Raw genomic sequence first — 19,625 nt, 5'->3', positions numbered from 1 at the left:
ACAATAGCTTTACTGATCTCTTATCATTTTTGTTTGTTTTGGTGTAGGTTGGAATTCACATGTAAAGATAGTTTTCAGAGTACTAAGGAGAACTTGCCTTGTCCTGAATTGAGATTACTTTCGAGATTGTATTTTAATTATTTTAAATTGGTCAGGCATTGGGATAACAGATTCTCAGGGAGGGTTTTCCTCACTGTAACACTAAGCTAACCTTTCTCTGCCTAGCCCAAATCTCCTAAATATCCCATATACCCAGGGCCCGCTCTATAATAATATTATCCTTTCTCTATTATAATATTGGAATACTCTATACTTTATTACAATTTCTATTACTTGTCTTATGGGAAACATCCTAATGATAAAAACAATGACACATAGTAGGTACTCAATATATAATGGCCAAATGACTGGATAATAATCCATTATAATTGTTTTGAATATTCACTTAAAAAAATTCCCTAGTGCTATTTAATGGGAAGTATTCACTGTGTCTATAAAGCAAAATTCTTTTATTTTTTAAGTTGAATTTTTGTTAACTATTAATTATTATACTGTTAAGATCAGTTTATGAATTATATATTTTAGCATATGAAAGATCCATCATTTATGTACCATTATTAGAATATTATAAGTAGATTTTCAGTACATATTTATAGAGTGAAAAATAACTTTCATTTTTAATTTTAAAATTTAAAATGTGTTTTCCTCTATTTCAGCTACTTTCAAATTATTTTCAGTCTTTTCCAAAATAAAAGGCAGATTTTTTTCAGTAGAAAACAAATGTAAGAAAATATATACACAATATTTGCAGTGCACAAGAGTAAATACATTTCTTAGATCCCTCAGCAAATTTTTTCAAAGTGCTCTCCCACTCACAACACTAGCCATCAGACAAATTTATCATACCCCTAACTTTCTCTGTTTCTGTGGCTGCTCAAACTACATCCAGGGAGATAGCTATACCCATGACTTAAACTATTATCCATTTTCAACATAGTTTTCAACATCCTTCTCCTATGTATAGTTGACCTAGACTCATAAAGAAATCACTCTGTAATAATGCCTTCTCTTTCCTTCAAAAGCATACATAATGTTTTGGGTTTCAGTAGATCTTAATGAAGAATTTTTTCATTGATCCCAGTAAGGTTGGCCTGAGATTCCCCCAGCATTTCTCAAAGGCTCAAGATCCATGAACTCTACATGAGGTCTTGCAAAAGAATGTAGAGCCTCTGACACTCAGAGCCCTCTGTCCTAGAATCTCAGATAACCTTTGTGGGTATCTTCTTAAAAAGATGAATTGGTACCACACAGAAGGTGGGGAATGTGGTAGCCACAAGAAAGGAGCAAAATGAACTGTCAGAAGATCTGCACAAGATAGTGTTCTCTTGGTATTGGTTTCACATCACCAGCATTTCTGTTATTTGCTTTTGGAAAATGAAAACTCAATTTTGGGGTGAGAGTTCTCATCATAAAATGTCACTTTCTGTTCTTATATCTTTTTGTAGTTCTTTGTACAGTCCATTATACTAACTGCTTTTTCTTCTCTGAATGGGTGTTTCAGACATTGATTGCAATGACTCTCGGTTTTCACATCATGGTCCAAGATGATAGGGACTTTAGCAGGAAACTTACTTCACTTTCCTCAAATAAGTGTGCATTTTCTTCTTTTCTAAACTGTTAACAGGCTATGCACTGCCCTATGAAGTTGTGTGGTAGATGTTGAAAATACCTTCTATATGCTTTTCCAATTTTTGGATCATGTCAAGAGGCATAATTGTTAGAACCCGTCCTATGCACACTAATAGCTAGTTACCCCACTAGCTGAAACATTATCTTTGCTTCTCTTCCAGTTGAAATTTTCTTCCAACCACTTCCTGTTGTTGTTTCCTGGTTCCAAATTCCCAGTTTCACTGTTTCTTTACTGTGACTTATTTATAATGGAAACTGCCCCAGCAATCACATTATTTACAAGAATATTCTTGACCCATCTAATGCCCAGTGGTATTTTTCAATTACCATAGAACCATTTAGTATTAATTTATCCTGCACAATTCTCCACAAAAAATGAAGCAGAATGTCTAGAAGGCTTTTTGGAAGCAAGGGCTGTATCTTTTCATCACTATATGTCCAGTGCCCAGCACTGTGTCTTGCATATGGTAAGCACTTATTAAAATCCCTTGAAATGAATGAATAAATAAATAATGAAATCATGAGGAGCAATATCTCTTTTTGTCAGTCCTGTAGATTGAAGCCAACAGGTTCAGCTATCGAGAGACCTTGGTGAGTTGGGTGCTGAGGAAAACAGTATGAGTTGGGTAGGGAGTGGGGCTGAAACCCCTATCTAATCAATAATTATAGGGTAAAAATGGAAGCAGATTACCAGTGTTCTCAAAGATAGACAACATAACCAAAAATAGAAATGGAGAATTTTAGATTTCTTGACATTTAAACATTTTTATAGTATTGGTTGTTAAAACTCAGATCTACTAAGGAAGCTCTATTCCAGCAAACTCACTTTTCATTTGTTAGCACAGGCTGGGCATGGAGGTGGTGGGGTGGGTGGTGTCAGCTATAGTATGATCAGAAAACTTGGTTAGTTCCACAAGTCATCCTCAGTTGAGTAGAAAAGTGAAGATTCAGCACATCTATGCAACCACCAGAGAACAGAAGCAAGAGCATAATGCAAACAGCCCTGCAGGGAGGAATATCAAAGAGTTAACACAACTACCAATTAACAATGCAATATTACTCCATGGGGACTTAGCAACTTAATGCTAAAGGGAACTGAATGTTCTCTAATATATGTTTATTTAGAAGAATATAAATTCTTTTCCTTATTAATAAATATCCCCAAACACTCGACTTATCACCTTAAGTTGGTGTCAGTTTCCTATTGCTAGTGTAAAAATTACCACAACTTAGTGGCTTAAAACAACACAAATTTATTATCCCACAGTGCTGGAGGTCAGAAATTCAAAATCAGCCGTCCTAAGCTAAAAGTCAGGTGTCGGCAGGGCTGGCGCCTTCCGGAGGCTCTGCCGGGGGAGTCCATTTCCGTGCCTTTTCCAGCTCCCAGAGGCTGCCTACCTTGCTTAGCTTGCGGCCCCTTCCTCCACATTCAGAGCACACTGCTCCAACCTCTGCTGCCTCATCGTGTCTCCTCTCTGACTTTCCTGCCGCCATCTTATAAGTGCCTTTGTGATTACATTGGGCTCACCAGGATAATTCAGATACTCTTCCCATCTCAGTGTCCTTAACTGAATTCCACCTTCCGTGTAACGTGACGTAATAAACACAGAGATTCTAGGGATTAAGATGTGGACCTCTTTAAGGGACCCATCACACAGATTAGGATTAAAGAATTCAGTTAAATGCAAGGAAGGATAAGAAATGAAGAAAGCCTCAGTAGCAACAACAAAAAGTATTATTGCTGGGAAATCCCTTCACACCTTTCTAGTATGTGGCCTCATTTCAAACTAGAAAACAAGAAGTATAATAACCCACTATGAGAATAATATAATTCAGTGTCTAAATATCTGGACATCTTCTTCAAAGGAAAAATTCTCTGATAATAAATAGCCAGGAAGAAGCAAAATACTTTTTCACTTTTACAATAGATTGCCACTTCAGGAAAGAACTAGTTTTGGTCTCTAAAGGAATCTAGAATCTAAAAGTCGAAATAAAGCCAACAGAATTAGCAAAAGCATCCAGTCTGCAAGGGCACAAGGAATTAGCCATGGCAGCTGCAACAGGGCAACAGCCAACAGCCTCAGCCGTCCAGTTATTGGAACATCGAGTCAGCGTGAGGCTCTTATAATCTCTACTGAGTGGGGTGATAATATTGAGGTTGTCAATGTGCTGCTAGAAAAAAGAATGCAAGAGAAGAAGTCAGTGGATCCAAGAGTTTAATATATTGAGAAACTAGAAACCAACTGTGGCTCGCATTTTTTTTGTCATTCTGTAACAGAGGAAAAAATCAGAAACCTGCGATTACACGCTGCTGGTAGCATTCTAACTGAAAAAGCATCTCAGTGTAAGAATTGCTAAGTGCCTCTTTCCCAAGAACAAACATGAACCAAGAGGTAACCCAGCATTTCAGACAGTATCATTTCCTTAGGAGAGAAACTAGGGGAAAAATAAAGTCAGCTGTGACAAAAGATGTGTTTGACACTGAGGAACAAGACCAAAATGAGTGAAAACGTTTCTAAAATATCTGTTCATAAATGCATTGGCAAAGTTAAAAATACATGGACGACTCAGTTACCACCTCTGTGTATGTGATCACCACACATTTTCCTTTCTTTGTGAAAACAGTGTCTACCTATCCTCAACCAAAAAGCACCAATATTGTATGAATTATGAGTACAGTTCACATCTATTTTTAAGGATATAGATGTTCATTTCTATGAGGTTTCTGCTCTCTGTGAACATGAGTAGGAAAACAAAGGCGATTTTTTGATATGTATATGTATAACCTTGCCTATGACGTCTGCGTAATTTTTAGCAATGACTTTATGTGACCTTAAAAGGTAGAGGAGAGTCTAACTAAGAGGGAAGACTATGGGGTCAGGTCTGGGATTGAATTCCAGCTCTGGCACTTTAAACTTCTAAAACCCAGATTCCTCATTTGTGAAATTTGGTTAAAGCCACATTGTTTTGAGAACCAAGAGACATGAACATTGTGAAACACTTACATACTGGTTGCCATATAGAAAACTTAAAACAGAGTAGCTGTTAATAGCAACAGTAATAAAATAAAGGAATAAACAAGTAAGTAAGGGGGCTAAACTGTTGGCTCATTACTTTAAAAAAAAAGAGTTGTGTTCTCATTCAGTACCTGAAACAGAACAAAATAGAATAATTTTTGAACTTTGGTAGAAGACTTTTAGATATTCTAGCACAAAGTCTTATTCAATAAAGTAGTTTAAAAAAAACAGCCCATAATTTTAAACACATTTTTGTTTTTATTTTTCCATTTACCAGGATCATAGTGATATAAATTGTGGAAGTGAGCATCTGAAAATCTAATTTTCCTGTGTGTCGCAAATCTTATTCTATGTGTATTAGAGGAGACAGTGTCATAATATTGTATAGCTGGCAGAGACTTGACTATAATTATTCCAATGTCCTCATTTAGCTGAGATCATGCAAAGATCAGAAATACTGAGAATTGCCCAGGTTGCCCAGTGAGCAAGGTGGGGAGTCAAGACGGCAGCCTCTGCCTCTGACTTCCAGTCCAGGGCTCTTCATGCAGGAAGACTGCTCCATACACGTGACTGATATAATTTTCTATCTGAAGACTAATCTTAGCAAATCTTTTTGTGCAGGGAGGAAATGAGCATTTTGTATTTCCATAGAACAAACTGGGATGCCTTTGAATATATGGACACTTAACTGGGGAGCAGAACCTGGAATGTGTATGTCTCTTGCTCCTCAAAATCTTGGTCAAAGTATATTTTGTGAAGAATATATATGGAGAAAGTATTTATATACAAACGCATCAGTTAGGACATTGTCTCCCCAATGTATTGGTTTAAGAAATTTATACTTTCTTAAGAACTGAATTCCTGAAAATAACTAACCAAGAGTTTACATGTACCCTGCAATACAAACCCTCTATCTTCACCTTATTGTACTGAGGTGTCTTTGTAAACAGGCATTTGTAGAAGACAATAAACTTGTCAATATGATATTATTTCATTAATTAGATAAAATTTTTGCTCCATTATTTCAAATACAGGAAATCAACTTAAAGTTAATAATGAGGTGGAAGGCACTACTGGAAAGTGGATAAATATATCTAAAATAGTTTGCTGACATTTCACATATTTCTCCAAGTTTACTTCATTATGGTATAATATATAAAGCAAGTGCAGTTACATGAAAAAAAGTTAACATTTTGATATTTTGATACTTGATATGTATGCCATTCCTAAAAAAAACTGAGATAGTCAATACACAACCTTCCCATTTTTGTTCTTTTCTAAAAAGAAGGAGGGGGCATTTAGCCGTGATCTTCAAATTGAACTTCAAAAACGTTTTTAACTTGAGAAGGTAAATTACTAATTGAGAGATCCTTGAGAGAGGAACAGGCATTTGTTTTAAGGCTCTGGGGGAAACTCTTGAGTATTTCTCAGTCTTTAAAGCAAACAAGCAAACAAAGGACCTATTTAGATTTTTTTTTTTAAGGCCCAGTTCTAACTTGGAGCAGGAGTAGGAAATAAACTTCACATAGGATTTTAAAATCACTTTATAATTTATGAATCCGGCCTAAAATGGTCAAAATGCAATATCAAAACAAACAACTGTCCCTACTATGTGTCTGTGTGTCTACATCTACACTTTTAACACTGTCTTTCCTTACACATCTGTATCTATGTATGTAGATCTCTTAGTCCCCTTTTCCAGCAAGTGTCTACTTCTGGTGGCCCTATTTCCTCCTGGAAGCGGGGGCAGAGTGGAAGCCGCCCAACAGGACAAGGAGGGCTTCAGGCACAGGTAACCTAGCTCTAAAAATCTCCTAAGTGAAAAGGTGAGGCGGGAAAGGGACCAGAGAGAGGAGACACCGAAGTCGCCTGAAAAGGAGGCCGGAGCAAGCCCCTGGGCAGTTTCACTTCCGCAGGGCGCCCAGCGCCGCGAGCCCTGGCCCTGCGGCCCGCGCCTCCGGGCCGCGTTTCCGGGACCTCGGCCGCAGCCGCCGCGGTGGGAAGCGGGTGAAGGACGGTCGGGGCCCCGGAGACCAGCTCGCGGAGAACCTCGGGTCGGGAGAGGCCGGGACTCCAGCCGCCGCGATGCTGCCTGCAGCGCCGGGCAGGGCGGGCGGGAGCCCGGAGCGGCCCGCGCGCGGCCCAGCGCCCCCAGGTGGGTGCGCGCGCGGTCGGGCGGCGGGAGGGAGGCCCGCGCGCCGGGGTCGGGCGGGGGACCGCGGCTGCCGGCTGCCCTCGCGGGCTTCTTGGATGGGGGGACTCGGGACCCGACGAGGTGGGAGCGCTCTGAGTCTGGGCGGCGTGTCGTCACCGGTGCCGCCACTTCTGGAACTTTCCAGAGCACCCTGGACAGGCTCCCGTAGTTTCTAAAGTCACCTTGGAACGTGTTTTAAAATTATGTGCGTGTTTTAAGTTACGCATCAGCCTAAAAATTCTGTCAACGTGTTGTAGCAAAACTGCCCATTTGCTCATTTACCTGCTGGTCTCACAGAATCCGAACCGGTAAATTGCTACGATGGCCTGTGACCTGCTAGTCAGACAGGCTACTTTATGTCAAACTCCTTGCAACTCAGATTTTGATAACTTGGTAAAAGGAAAAGCAGTCAATTCAGTTGAAGACATAAATGCATTCACAGGTCAAATGGAAATTAAGGCAGTTGTTTTCAGTTCTTTTTGAAGTATGCCACATGAATTTGTGGATTGTATAGTAAGTATAAAACGTGTTCAGTTTTGAAAATTAAAAAGAAAAAGGCTTCACTTGGATATTAGGATTATTGGAGATTTTCACACTGAGATAGGTAATGAGAAAATCTGAGTGAAATTCTGTTAATTTGCTAAGTAGAATTTCTCATAGCTTACTGGCATTTTTTAAAGAAATGAAATTATGGCTTTAGCTGTTTCTCTTTGCTCGTGTCTGTTTTCATATATAGATTTTATAAGACTGCTTTTGCGTGAAAATGGAAAGTGCATTTGTGACAGTGGAAAAAATTGATATCTTAATATGTTAACTTTCTAAATATCGAACATTGACATTCTTGAAAACTCTGGCTCTGATAGGCTGCATCTTTGCTTGCATCTGTAGTTAGACCAACCATATCTTTTGAACCTTGAGCAGGTTAACTTTTCTGTAATTTCAGTTGAACCATTTAGTTGAATAGAATCAACTATAATTTGTTTCAGACTTTTAGATGGAGCAGTTTAGCCAGAAAGTGACTTTTATTTCACTTAATACTAAAGTAATTCTTTGAGGTATTTGCTATTGTGAGTAACGCTAGAGTGATGTGAACCAACTTTTATCCGCCTCTGATTGTTTCTGTTCCTCCTGTGCATCTTCCCCCATCTTCTTTGGTCCTTTCAGTATGGTATTTATCACTTGCTTCATTTACCTCTTTATTTGGCTCAGGTAATGAAACTTTTCTTATAATAAGCTAGCTTTTGTTATTAACCCATGCCATTCCTAAATATGAAGAGTCTTCTAAAAGAACTAGTTCCCATTAATATTTTTTGTAAATGGAGAGCTTATTTTGTGTGACTGCTCTCTCTGCTTTGGCCAAGTGTCTCTACAGCATTGTAGACGCTGGCGTAATGCGACACATTAAGGGTCAGTTAGTCTAACTGCCTCATTTTAGACTGAGAAAAATAAGACCCAGGGAGTGATTTGTCCACAGTCCCATAACAAAAAATTATTTGAAGATTTCATTCATCACTTCACCACCAATCTTTTACTCACCCACCCCATGAGTTGTGTAGTAATATGAGTGTAAAGTGGGCCAACACAATCTAAAGTGATAAGCACACTTTCATACCTATGAAGATATATTCCTAGCAGTCGGTATATGGTGTGCTTGTGATGACAGCATCTGTGTCTTCTGCCGTCCGAGCAACCTGTGAATGTCCAGCTTGTCTTTTAAGGAAGCAGGAAAGATATACCCAGTAGTAAGACAGTGTGACAGTGATGCACAGTGGATGAAAATTCCATTTAGGCTGTGTTGTCTGGTGTATGCTTAACTAGTCACTGTTCACTAATGTCCAAAAGAAAAACGTTTTTCTTCACTTTATTCCAAAATTAATGTTTGTTTAAATTTAATTTTAACTGCTCCCTCCAATGAGGACTGTTCACTTATTAAAGCACAGATTATTCCCTGCCCCATAGTTTGTGTATGTTTTGATTAATGTAATATGCTGCCTCTGATGAAGGGAGAGAGAAGTTGTTAGGTTAAAAGCAGAATGCATCTGTCTTACCGTGGGCTAGGTGCTTGTACATAGCTTGTGAGGCACATGGCTTGTCGAAGTCTTTCTTCTCTGTCTTGAAGTTCTTGAAGATTTGGAGCTTTTTACTCTTACTACAGCCTTCCAACACAGCCAACAACCTAGATTTCTCCTACCAGGAAAATACCCTTGTTTAACTCTGTGGCTGGTAAAACTTGCTTTCTGCAGAACAGTTAGAAAGATTCTGATAGGCTCACATTTGTTGAGATTTTAAAGAGAGGTGGCTCTCTCAGGGCCTTTTTACTTTAATATGGAATAATTGTATAATATTTAATTGCTTAGGATTTCAGGCATACACAGCAGCATACTGGGCCTTACACTTGGGGTAGCAGAGGGACTTTTCCGGCCACATCTATCTGAACACGGATTGTAGGTGATCGTGCCCTACTTATGATGGATTCTGGACTCAGACTGCTTCAAATCCAGTCCAGCTTCATTGCTTATCTGCTTCATGATCTTAGATTAATAAATCTGTCATTATCTCAGTTTGCTCATTAAAAAGGCAAAAGTAGGTAGAACAACATTTATTTGAAAGAATAGTTTTGAGAAGTAAAAGAGAACATGCACGTGAAGTGCTTTTCAGAGTGCCGTAGAAAATTATGATTATTTAATACATGTTAGCTATTGTTTTAATCTTTGGTCATTGGTCAATAGTGTTATATTTACAGGTAAAAGATAGAGTTCTTATTGAGAAACTGGCTCATGCTGACTTGGGGAAAAACTTCAAAGGATGAAGCCATCAAAAAATATATGGGAGTGTGGCTTCCTGTAGAAAGATATTACCTTAATCTTGGGGAAATATTGTGATTAATAGTTCTGAGGTGAGAAAAAAAGGAATCCACAATTAGAATAACTAAGGATAGACTGATTAAAAGGATATTAGGCTAGGGCAGTTACAGGGAAGAATAAAATGGGAATTTAATAGGACAAAATGAGAGCAGGTTTTATTTTCCCATATCACAGAGTACTAATTGTGACCCAGTTCAAAAAATGTGTGTGAAATAAATAAGCATCAAACAGAAAACTGTGGGATATTTTGTCAAATTATAAGAAGATAGAGGATCTATTTTACCAAAACATCTACTGCTGGGTTGAAAAAAGTCTCATATAAAGAGCATCATTCCTGCTAAGTATAAATCACATGTTTTAAGAATTTAAATGGCTATTATCTGATCATCTAACTTACAGTGGCTATTTTATTACTTTCTTTATATATTGTACAATATCTTAACAGTAATTTTGGAGACAGCTCTAAAATAAGAATAGGAAGGACAAACATTCCAGAAGTTATTATTTAAACATAAGTTGTTATATGGCCTTGTAATTCTTTCCTATTTTAAATAAAAAGAATGGTATCTGAGTTTTACTGCAGACACTGAAACAGTCCAGGTGGTGAAAATATCAGATACCATATGGAATTATACCCTCCTGTATTTATTTTTCACTCAGAGAAAAATAATGAGCCTTTTAGACCTTTACCGCTGGACAGAAATTTCTTTGTTGCTTCCAACTGCTGCACATTGAGATAATCCAGAAAGACTACTTCCCTTTGTAATTATGAGAAGTAATTCATCATTGCCTTGTGGTCTTTTATAAGATTTTCTTTGTATCCAGCTCATTAAAATAAGTTTTATTTTATCATATTAACTAAGTGTTATATTTTCCTTTCTTTTAAGTTCTTGCACCACTTTTCCCTATTAGTAATTCCCATTGTTTCATTTTTTAATGTGCTCTGTTTTAAAGGAAGACATACTGCAAAGTACAAGAACAGTTCCTGACCTGGAATTTCATTTACTATATGACTAAATTTTTTGGTCATGATTCACACTGAGGGCTAAGCCTTATCCTTTGGTTAAGATCAATATTTTCATTCTCTTTTTTGTTCCAGCTTAGCTGTACGATCATGTCTAACTTTCAGAAGAACAGCATAGTGTCAGAACACTTGAAATTTTGGCCTTCTTTTAATAGCTACCATTTACTGTGTTTCTACTTTGAATTCATATGATATGGCTATCGCATTACCTTGATATCTACTTTGGACAAGAAGTTATATTGTTCCATCTAATTGTATGAAAACATTTAATAACTCATTGTGTTCTTTCATTTCTTATAAGATCTTTTTGAAACTGTTAAAAGAATCTTTGGGGGGATTGGGTGGAGGGTGGATAAACACCAACATCAAAGATATGGAGAAATGTATCATATCAAAGTGATATGATTCTATAAAATTGTGCTACTAGAATGACTAATATAGAGTATTTCTTGTGACTGTATGAAGAATCCCTAAAATTCATGCATTTTCTACATAGGCTAATCACATTTTATTTAGATTTAGGAGACTGATATAATTTAAAAATCTCAGGAGACAACTATAGTTTTAATACAATTCATAAACTGCTGGGTCACTACTGAGAAAGTGAGTGAGATAAAACGGAGGCAAAACTCTACTTTGATTTCAATCAAGGAGATGATTTCCTTAATTTTCTCATTGCTTTTCAATAAGAGTTTAGAACTTTCACTATTCTGGGCACTTACCTGTAGACCAGAGACCCTTCCTTTAATATGTCCTGTCCATCCATACCCATGTGAAATGGGTAGAACCATGGATGATAGCCCAGATTTCAGAAACTGCCCCTTTGGCCAAGAATAGACATTTGTTTCAAAGGCAGCCAGCCTGTTGACTGCTTAATGGCCAGTGATGTATGTTGTCTGTCATTTAAAGATTTGTTGGATTCAACGAAGCCCTTCTTTCCTTTCAAACAAGAGATAATGAGACTGTTGTCAGCGGAAGGTCAATGTGTGATGATATACAATAGAGGATGACAGCCAGTTGACTCCTGTGCAAGATGGGTAATTAGGAAGAAGACAAGAAGAGAGAATTAAGGAGGCTGAAAGACAGAGGGATTGTCTTAGTTTCTGACTTTCCTTTTCTAGGCCATGTAAGACCTGGCTACAGTTGTTTTTCTGGTATTATCTGTTCATGAAATGCCTGTGGAATCCTTGCAATGACTTTCTCTTTAGTTTGAATTTCTCTTTTTTGGAGGAAAAAGAAAAAAAGAGTTTGTGTTAGAATACCTTTATTTCTCAAAAACTGCCCCTTCTGTTCCCATAAACTTCTTTCTTCTCTCTTAGAAAATTGTTATTGTCAAAATGATGTCTTCTATGCATCTTTCATTGAAAGTTAAACAATCTGAGAATAGATCTTTTCCTGTTATACACTGAAAATAGGATGCCTAACGAGTAAGTCTTGTGGTTCTCCTAGTAAGAATATTTGGAGTTTCCTAGCTTTATTATTGCAGTTTGAAGAAACTCCATTCAGTTATTTTTGTTTCTAAACTTGAAGTCTCTGTATTTGATGAGGAAATAATTCACACAACAGTTAATATTATAAGAGTTAAGCACTGTTATGAGGTCTAGAGTTTTGAATCATGTGGTTATAAAATTATATTAATTATAAAATTTAACCATACTCTTTATGTTTTGTTAATACAATGATTTTAAATAGCTGAAAAATTTATAGCATGTTGTTTCTAACAGATTTTTAGAAAGTATTTAAATTGAGGCATACAGAGTGAGAGGATGCTTATGGCATTTATCTTAGTAAAAGAGGAAGAGGAGATATAAAAGTGTCATACTTTACTAGCTGTTATCTGAATCCCCCTGGCATATGATGAAAAGTAGCACCACTGACAGGCAGTTGTGAAACCTTTATACACACTATCAACGTGAACACTGTGTAATCAACATTGTGCTTCAGAGATTGGTCCTTAAGATATTTTTTAGTAATAGAGTAGAAAGTTTAGGATCCTCATTAAGTTACAGATGATATGTTAACAACGAGGCTAATGATCACCTTGGAAAACAAGATCAGAATTCAGTGTGCTCTTACTAAACTGGGGAGAGAGGCACTAATTAATGGAGTTCAGGTGTGATCAATTAAGTGTAATGATGTAGGTGAAGGAAGAAGACTCAGGATGATAAAAATTTTTCAACTTTTGACAAGGCTACATTCACAGTCTTATAATGAGCAAGGGGGAGAGTTGTAGAAGCAGCAGCTGGAAAAGTACACCAAAACTAAGCTACATAAATCTGTGTGAAAAGTCCCTGAAGTATAATGAGTTGCTATTGAAGAGTTTTAAAACAGAAGCATGACATGATTGGATTTTTACTTTTAGATCACATGAAAGGTTCTTATTCTTCTAAATCACCTTCTAAATCAATCAAGGTGAAAATAAAGAGTTTACAACTGGGAAAAAAAAAAAAAGAGAGAGATGATCACCTGAGCTGTACAATGAATTGGAACAGGTCAACAATGGGAGTTTTTGAGCAGCTGAGTTTACCAACCAGTAAGATACAGGGAGAAGTGGATGTTTATTAAGAACTAATACTTACACACTTTTTGTGGTATAGTAGTAGATATAGAGTCTGAGGGAGAAAGAGATGTAAAGAATCAGTCTTAGGTTTGTGGCATGGAAAACTGGGAGGGAAACAAAGTTGCCATTTACTCCAATGGAAAAGATTGAAGGAGCAGTAGGAAGTGGTTCAGGCATGAGAATATCCAGTGTCAGTTTTGGATACGTTATATGTGGGCTGTCTGAGAAATACTCAGGTAGCAATATCAAGCAAGCATTTCATATGATCTGGAGCTCATAAAGGCAGTTCTGGCTAGAGATATAAAACTGGGAGAAATACAGAATATAAACTGCATCAGTAAATAAGGTAACAGAAAAAGAGCTTAAGTAGAGAGAAAAGATGACCCAGGATAAAGACCTATGTAAAACAAACATTTAAGCATTGACAGAGCAGGATTGGTTACCTAATATCATTAAGGAGAGGCTAAAAAGAAAAGGAGGACATAAAAGAGTATATTGGCAAGAATTCAAAAATAAAATGTGTGGGGAAGGTGGCAGTGGTGAACTGGCTCAAATTCTGGGAATAGATCAGGTAAATAAAATTGAGGACTGAAATTTAGCCACTGGATTTGGCACCAGGAAGCTTACAGATGCCCTTAGAGAGAAAAGTAAGTAGCTTTAGTGGAGGGGATGGGAGTGGAAGGGTGGAGGGAGATGAGGATGTGGACACTGTGTGGGGACTTTTGAAAGCATGACTGCCAGAGTGTAGAAAGGAAGCAGCCACTGCAAAATATGTAGATCAAGGAAAGGATTTAATTGTTCTCCAAAGCTTATAGCATCTCATCAAAGGGGATTTTCTCCTATGAAAACTTTCAGAGACAAGTTCCATAAATTAGGGACACACTTTAATGTAGAGATTTTCTTATGTGTTTATCCTGCCTCATTCCCTCTCTTCCTTCTCTTCCCTGTTTCTAGGGTGCCTCCTCCACCTCCTCTCCTCCTCCTCTTCTCGTGCTTCTTTCGCTTTCCCTCTCCTCACTTCCTTCCCTCTGTACGCATGGATGTTAATGGAAAATCACTTGTATTCCTTTTTATGGAAGCTTTGTTTCAATGCTAGATTATTCCATAGCTTTACTTTCTGTTGATCGTCTCTTCCTTTTTATCCAAATTGGAATTCATGCATCACTATTACAGTCACACGTTTGCATATGCTTCAACTCCCAACCATCTTTTTCTGTCGTACCCACTTGATAAAACTCCAACCCCAAATAAGTCTGTCCAACTGCCTTTTTCCTGTCTGAATCCAAGTAACTGAACGTGGCTAAAAAAAAATACGTTCAGGCGTGTTGGTGTGGTTACAGATTTTGACAGTTCTTGTCACGTATTACTTGTGTCATAGAAGATTTTGATAATAAATGACAGTGAGCTCAAAATTGTATTCCCTGACCAGAGTGTGGCGTGCAGATTTGTTCTGTGATGTCAGATTAGTGAAAGCTTACATAATTTCTGTATGCTGATGGGCAAAAAACACCACACAGTGCTGCCCAGCGCTGTATCCACTAGGTATGTGGCTCTTCAGCACTTGAAATATAGCTGATTCAAATTGAAATGTGCTGTAAATGTGAAAACACACTAGTTTTCAAAGATTTAGCACAAAAAGAATTTAAAATCTCTCAGTAATTTCATATTGATTGCATGCTGGAAAGTATTTTGAATTTATTGAATTAAATAAAATATACTATTGTAATTGATTTCACCTATTTCTTTTTATTTATTGTAACGTAGCTGTTGAAAAATTAAAATTACACATGTGGTTTGTATTTGTGATTTGTAGTATATTTTCTGTTGGATAGCACTGCTCTAAGCTTTCAAAAAAAATCCCAGTGAAATCTGTTAAAGATTTTATTTCTCCCAAATGAAATACTGTTTTATAAATATCACCAGATAACTATCATAAAAATGCTAACATAACTCACAATTCCTCCCACAGTTTAGAGACCCTCAGTCCATTGAGGCCCACCCACAGGAGGTGTTTTAATAGTGATATTTCACTATTATTTTAATGTTAACTGAAATTTAACAAGTATTTTTCTATCATTTACTCATCTTCTATTGTGTCTTTTGTCTTAATAATTTGCACGCTAATATTACATATTGAAGATTTAAACTTGTATGTCACAAATATTTATCTTTATCTAAGTGATTTTGATTATGGTATTTGTTGCCACTGAATATATTTTAATGCTCAGTGGCTCAAATATACTTATATTTTCTTTCATAGCTCTGTTTCCTTTCTTGGCTGGAGAAGTCTTATGAACTCCTAAATGACCAATGTAATTTTCTACATTTTTCTAAGGTTTTGATTTTTATACTTGCATATAGTATACCTGGGACTTATTTTTGTGTATAGCATGAGGCTGAAACTCAAGTTGTTTTTTTTTTTTTTTAAATAAGGGCAGGTAATTGAGAAATCAACCTTTATTAAATGAACCCTACTCTTCCAAATGACTTGAAGTACCACCATTGCTATATAGCAAAGTTTCATATATTCTAGAATTCTGAATTCTCTATTCTGTTCCACTAGTGTATTTGTTTATTCCGAAGCCACTACCTGCTAAAGAAAGTTCTCCCAAGAAATCTTCTTTTCCATAATTTTCTTGGCTATTAATAGATAATTTATGTTTTTAATTTTTCCTCTTGCACTTAAAGATTATTTTGTCTATGTCTCCTCCTTTCCATGAAACACTTGAGATGTTGTGTAACACGTAATTTAGAGGCATTTAATAGAAAACAATCTAGCAGTTTTAGGTAGAAAGAAAACATAAGGAATTAAGTTTTAACTATTTACATAGTTTATGTGAGGAGTTTGAGTCTGGGCTGGGCCACCAGGAATAATTTTCTTAACTGGCCCACCTGGACAGGGTGGGCAGTGGCAGTGGGGAAACTGCTATCTTATCACCACCAGGAAGCTAGGGAATCAGGAAGGCACTGAACCAGCTGTTGGCACCTGGAACACACTGGTGTCAGGACCCCAAGAATTTCTGGCTTGTGAGCCACCTCCTATTTGCTGGATCTGCACCAACAAAAAGGTGCCTTTCATTTCATTGGAACTACATTATATTTTTATACTGAGTTGGGGAGAATCAACTTTAAATGCTACTAAATATTCTATTGGATTAATCTGGGTAGAAAATTCTGTGTATAAAAGGTCCTAAGCTTCAGAAGAAATATATAATAACTTGGGTTATTTAAATCAATTGACAAACCTGGAAACTTTCCACTCACTCATGTTATAGCCTCACAAAGGTTAAACTTTGGTTCTGTGAACAAATGTAACAAGCATTACTTTCTACATTTGAAATGCCTTTCCAGCTAACATTTTATCACGAAATTAGTTCCTTGAATCATTAACTGGAAAATATGACCTCTGCATTGAAAAACCTGAGGAGGAAAAATATCTAACTTTTTATTAGTTTGTTTTAAACTGTAGAAGATGTTAAAATGAAAAAACAAAACCCATAATGCCCTTTTAAAAGGAATTTAAGATAGATCTTTGGATATACATATAGAATTTCAGTTTAAACTTTATTAAAATTTTTATCTGTATTAAAGACCAAACTAATCTAATCGCTCACCTGTTTCCTATACATTTTCCCAATTTAACATTGATAAATGTTATTTTAAAAGATAACTAATGCTCCACGTTGTATTCACATTTGTGGATTGATTATCTGTACTGATATCTGTATCTTATCTGTATTGACTCATGTAGGAGATCCGTCACTTACTTGTTGTGTGACTTTGAGCAGATTACTTCTCTAAAATCCAGTGCTTTTTCTCTGGAATAGGTAACACTTCTATTTTATAGGAACATAATGATGATTAAATTAATTCTGTGTATAAAGTGCCTGAAGCATTCATAGCAGGTGTTTAGCAAATGGCAAATATTATTACATTCAGCATAAGCTGAAATTCAACTTTCACTTTTATTTGAAGAACTGTGTTTACATGACTCATTCTCTGCACTTCTGGTGTCACATACGTAGGAATCTCAGGATTGAGAGCCTCGTATAAATGTTCTTTCAGTTCTGTTTAATTTTTCTCAACACTACATTAAACACTATAATATCCCAAATTCATGTTTCTTTGGGTATTCACTACAAACTGAACTTGATGAAACCTATGATTTGTTATGAAAACAAATGCTATGGTACTATATGTGAATTATGTATTGTCTTCAAGGAAAATAATTAGTGGGTAAAGAACATTTTTCCCACTTTGAGAATTTAATTCTGTTTGGGCATCATATTTTTTAAAATAAAAATGTAGTTGATTTTCATTTCTTTATTGTTGAAGGAGTCTTTGTTCACAACTATATCATATATTATCACCTCCCCCTGCACCACCAAGATAAAAACAACACACACACACACACAAACTGGACCATAGTATAGTTGACTCAGAGTCTCTTAACTTCTGTGATAAAGGCATTTTCTAATATCATCACAAAGTTAAATATAACAGTTGATATAGTTGCATAGATAAAGCTTTAGTGACATATTCAGAATTGTTTAAACTATATCTGAGCAATTTAATCTCTATAGGGCATAAATCTATACAGTGTTCCACTGCTAGATCTTCGAGGATCAGCAGAACAATAGAAAGGTCCCCCTAAGCAAATTGCTAGTACTGACTAACCTACCGGTATTAGAAAGCATTTGTAATTATGGAAAGAAAGAGACAGCTTTTCTGTTTCTTTTAAGTGGGCCAGTCTTCTGAGAAGTTAGCAGTTAACACACAGTTCATTTCCACTTCTCCTTAGCAAAATATAGAAGATTCATTAGAGAGTATGTTCATATGTAGTATTTTGTTATATGACCTCTTAGAATAATTTTCTGATCTGGTACATATAAAAATCTAGGCTTAGGTACCTCATTCTGAGTTTGAAGCATCACCTAGTAGTTAGTCGTATGACCTCGGGAAACTGTTACAAGACTTCTCTGTGCCTCACCATGAAATGACGGAAGAACATTTAGGAGCACTTGCAGCGTCCCTTACAGTAGATACTCTGTAGTGATCGCTGTCACGGCTAAGGTGAGCTGAGGAGGCGAATGGCCACCTGGGACGTTGTGAAGGGTGACTCACACTTCTCTTACCTGATGGCCAATTCCTGGAAAACCCGAGTTCACGCTTCTGGGACTTTATTCCTTTAGTACTGTGTTGCCCAGATTGCTCTGTACAGTGTATGTTCCTTGGGAGAGAGTGTTCTATGGTGAAGTAAGTTTTGAATATGCATATTACAACATTAAAATGGTCTGAGAAATCACATAATTAACAATGTATCTTCAGTTTCCTCAAAGCCATTGTTTCACAGATACATTTAATTATGGGATGCATTGTCATCTCAACGTTCGTAGAAAAATAAGTTCTTTGCACAAAGTTATTATCCCTGTTAAATGGCAGAGTTTTTGAGAGGATGGTTCTTTCAGCCAGAGATTAGTTGCACTCCTTTTAACTATGTTTTCCTCAGCACTGTTCAAATCACTGTGTACATAAAGTTGTGATTCTTTGCTGATCACATTTTGAGTGAGTGGGAGGGAGTAGGGAAAATGGCATCGGTAGGCTGAGTAGGGCACACATAATTTGCTGATTTAATTCCCTTACGATTCATTCTAACCATTCAGTGGGACCTTTGACTGTGGGATGTGCTAGAGAAAATGGGAAGAAAATTAGAAGGTGATGCTCTGTTAGGAAAAGTGAAGTGTGTGAATGAAATCGAACTAGGAAAGCGCATAGGGAATTCTAACAATATTTCGGAGTGTGTGTGTTTTGAGGTTGATATTTAAATAGCATGTGCGCATTTTAACTGAGCAAATAATTTTGCAGGTATTTTCACATGTCAGATATGTGTAAACCTGCCTCTATGTCAGTAATCGTGTAAGTTGTGTAAGTGGCCTCCTGTTGTTTAATTACTGGGATTTCATTCATCAGGTCATTCCAAAATTAAGAGCAACTTGGCTACATGGCCATAAACAGGTTTATGTTAGAAATGTTTGTCAGTGAAACATATGTTTGGTCCAAACAAATGGGCTGTTGAGAGTCACCCAGATAAATTACTGCTGAAATGTTTCTCTACTTAAAACAAGAGTAACTGATATAAATGCAAATAATTTAAACAGAGAATTAATTGTATGTCTTAGAGGTTGACTAACTTAACAGGCCATGTGGAAAACAACGTTAATGTGACAATGACTTGTATTACTCAAATAGATTGGATGCTATGTAAAGGAACGGGTAA

At 36.7% G+C, this 19,625-nt stretch overlaps 1 protein-coding gene across 4 annotated transcripts in view; it reads left to right on the top strand.

The window, feature by feature from the left end:
- Positions 1-19,625, top strand: part of BANK1 (B cell scaffold protein with ankyrin repeats 1) — a 382,399-nt gene that overhangs the window by 98,045 nt on the left and 264,729 nt on the right. Inside the window, exon 1 of one of the 4 annotated variants that reach the window (XM_074343233.1) lies at positions 6,477-6,498. The exons of 2 other annotated variants lie outside the window; for them this stretch is intronic. Coding sequence is in view for 1 of the 2 variants with exons in the window: in XM_074343229.1 (XP_074199330.1) it covers positions 6,792-6,861 (70 nt within the window). In the remaining variant the exon portion in view is untranslated. Of the gene's footprint in view, positions 1-6,476; positions 6,499-6,601; positions 6,862-19,625 lie in introns of those variants that run through there. One more of the 4 variants, XM_074343229.1, reaches the window with a different exon arrangement.

The sequence above is a fragment of the Camelus bactrianus genome, chromosome 2 (genome assembly GCF_048773025.1).
Source record: "Camelus bactrianus isolate YW-2024 breed Bactrian camel chromosome 2, ASM4877302v1, whole genome shotgun sequence".
Taxonomy (NCBI): Eukaryota; Metazoa; Chordata; class Mammalia; order Artiodactyla; family Camelidae; genus Camelus; species Camelus bactrianus.
Note: the sequence above shows the minus strand (reverse complement) of the source record. Positions and strands in the feature narration are given on the sequence as shown.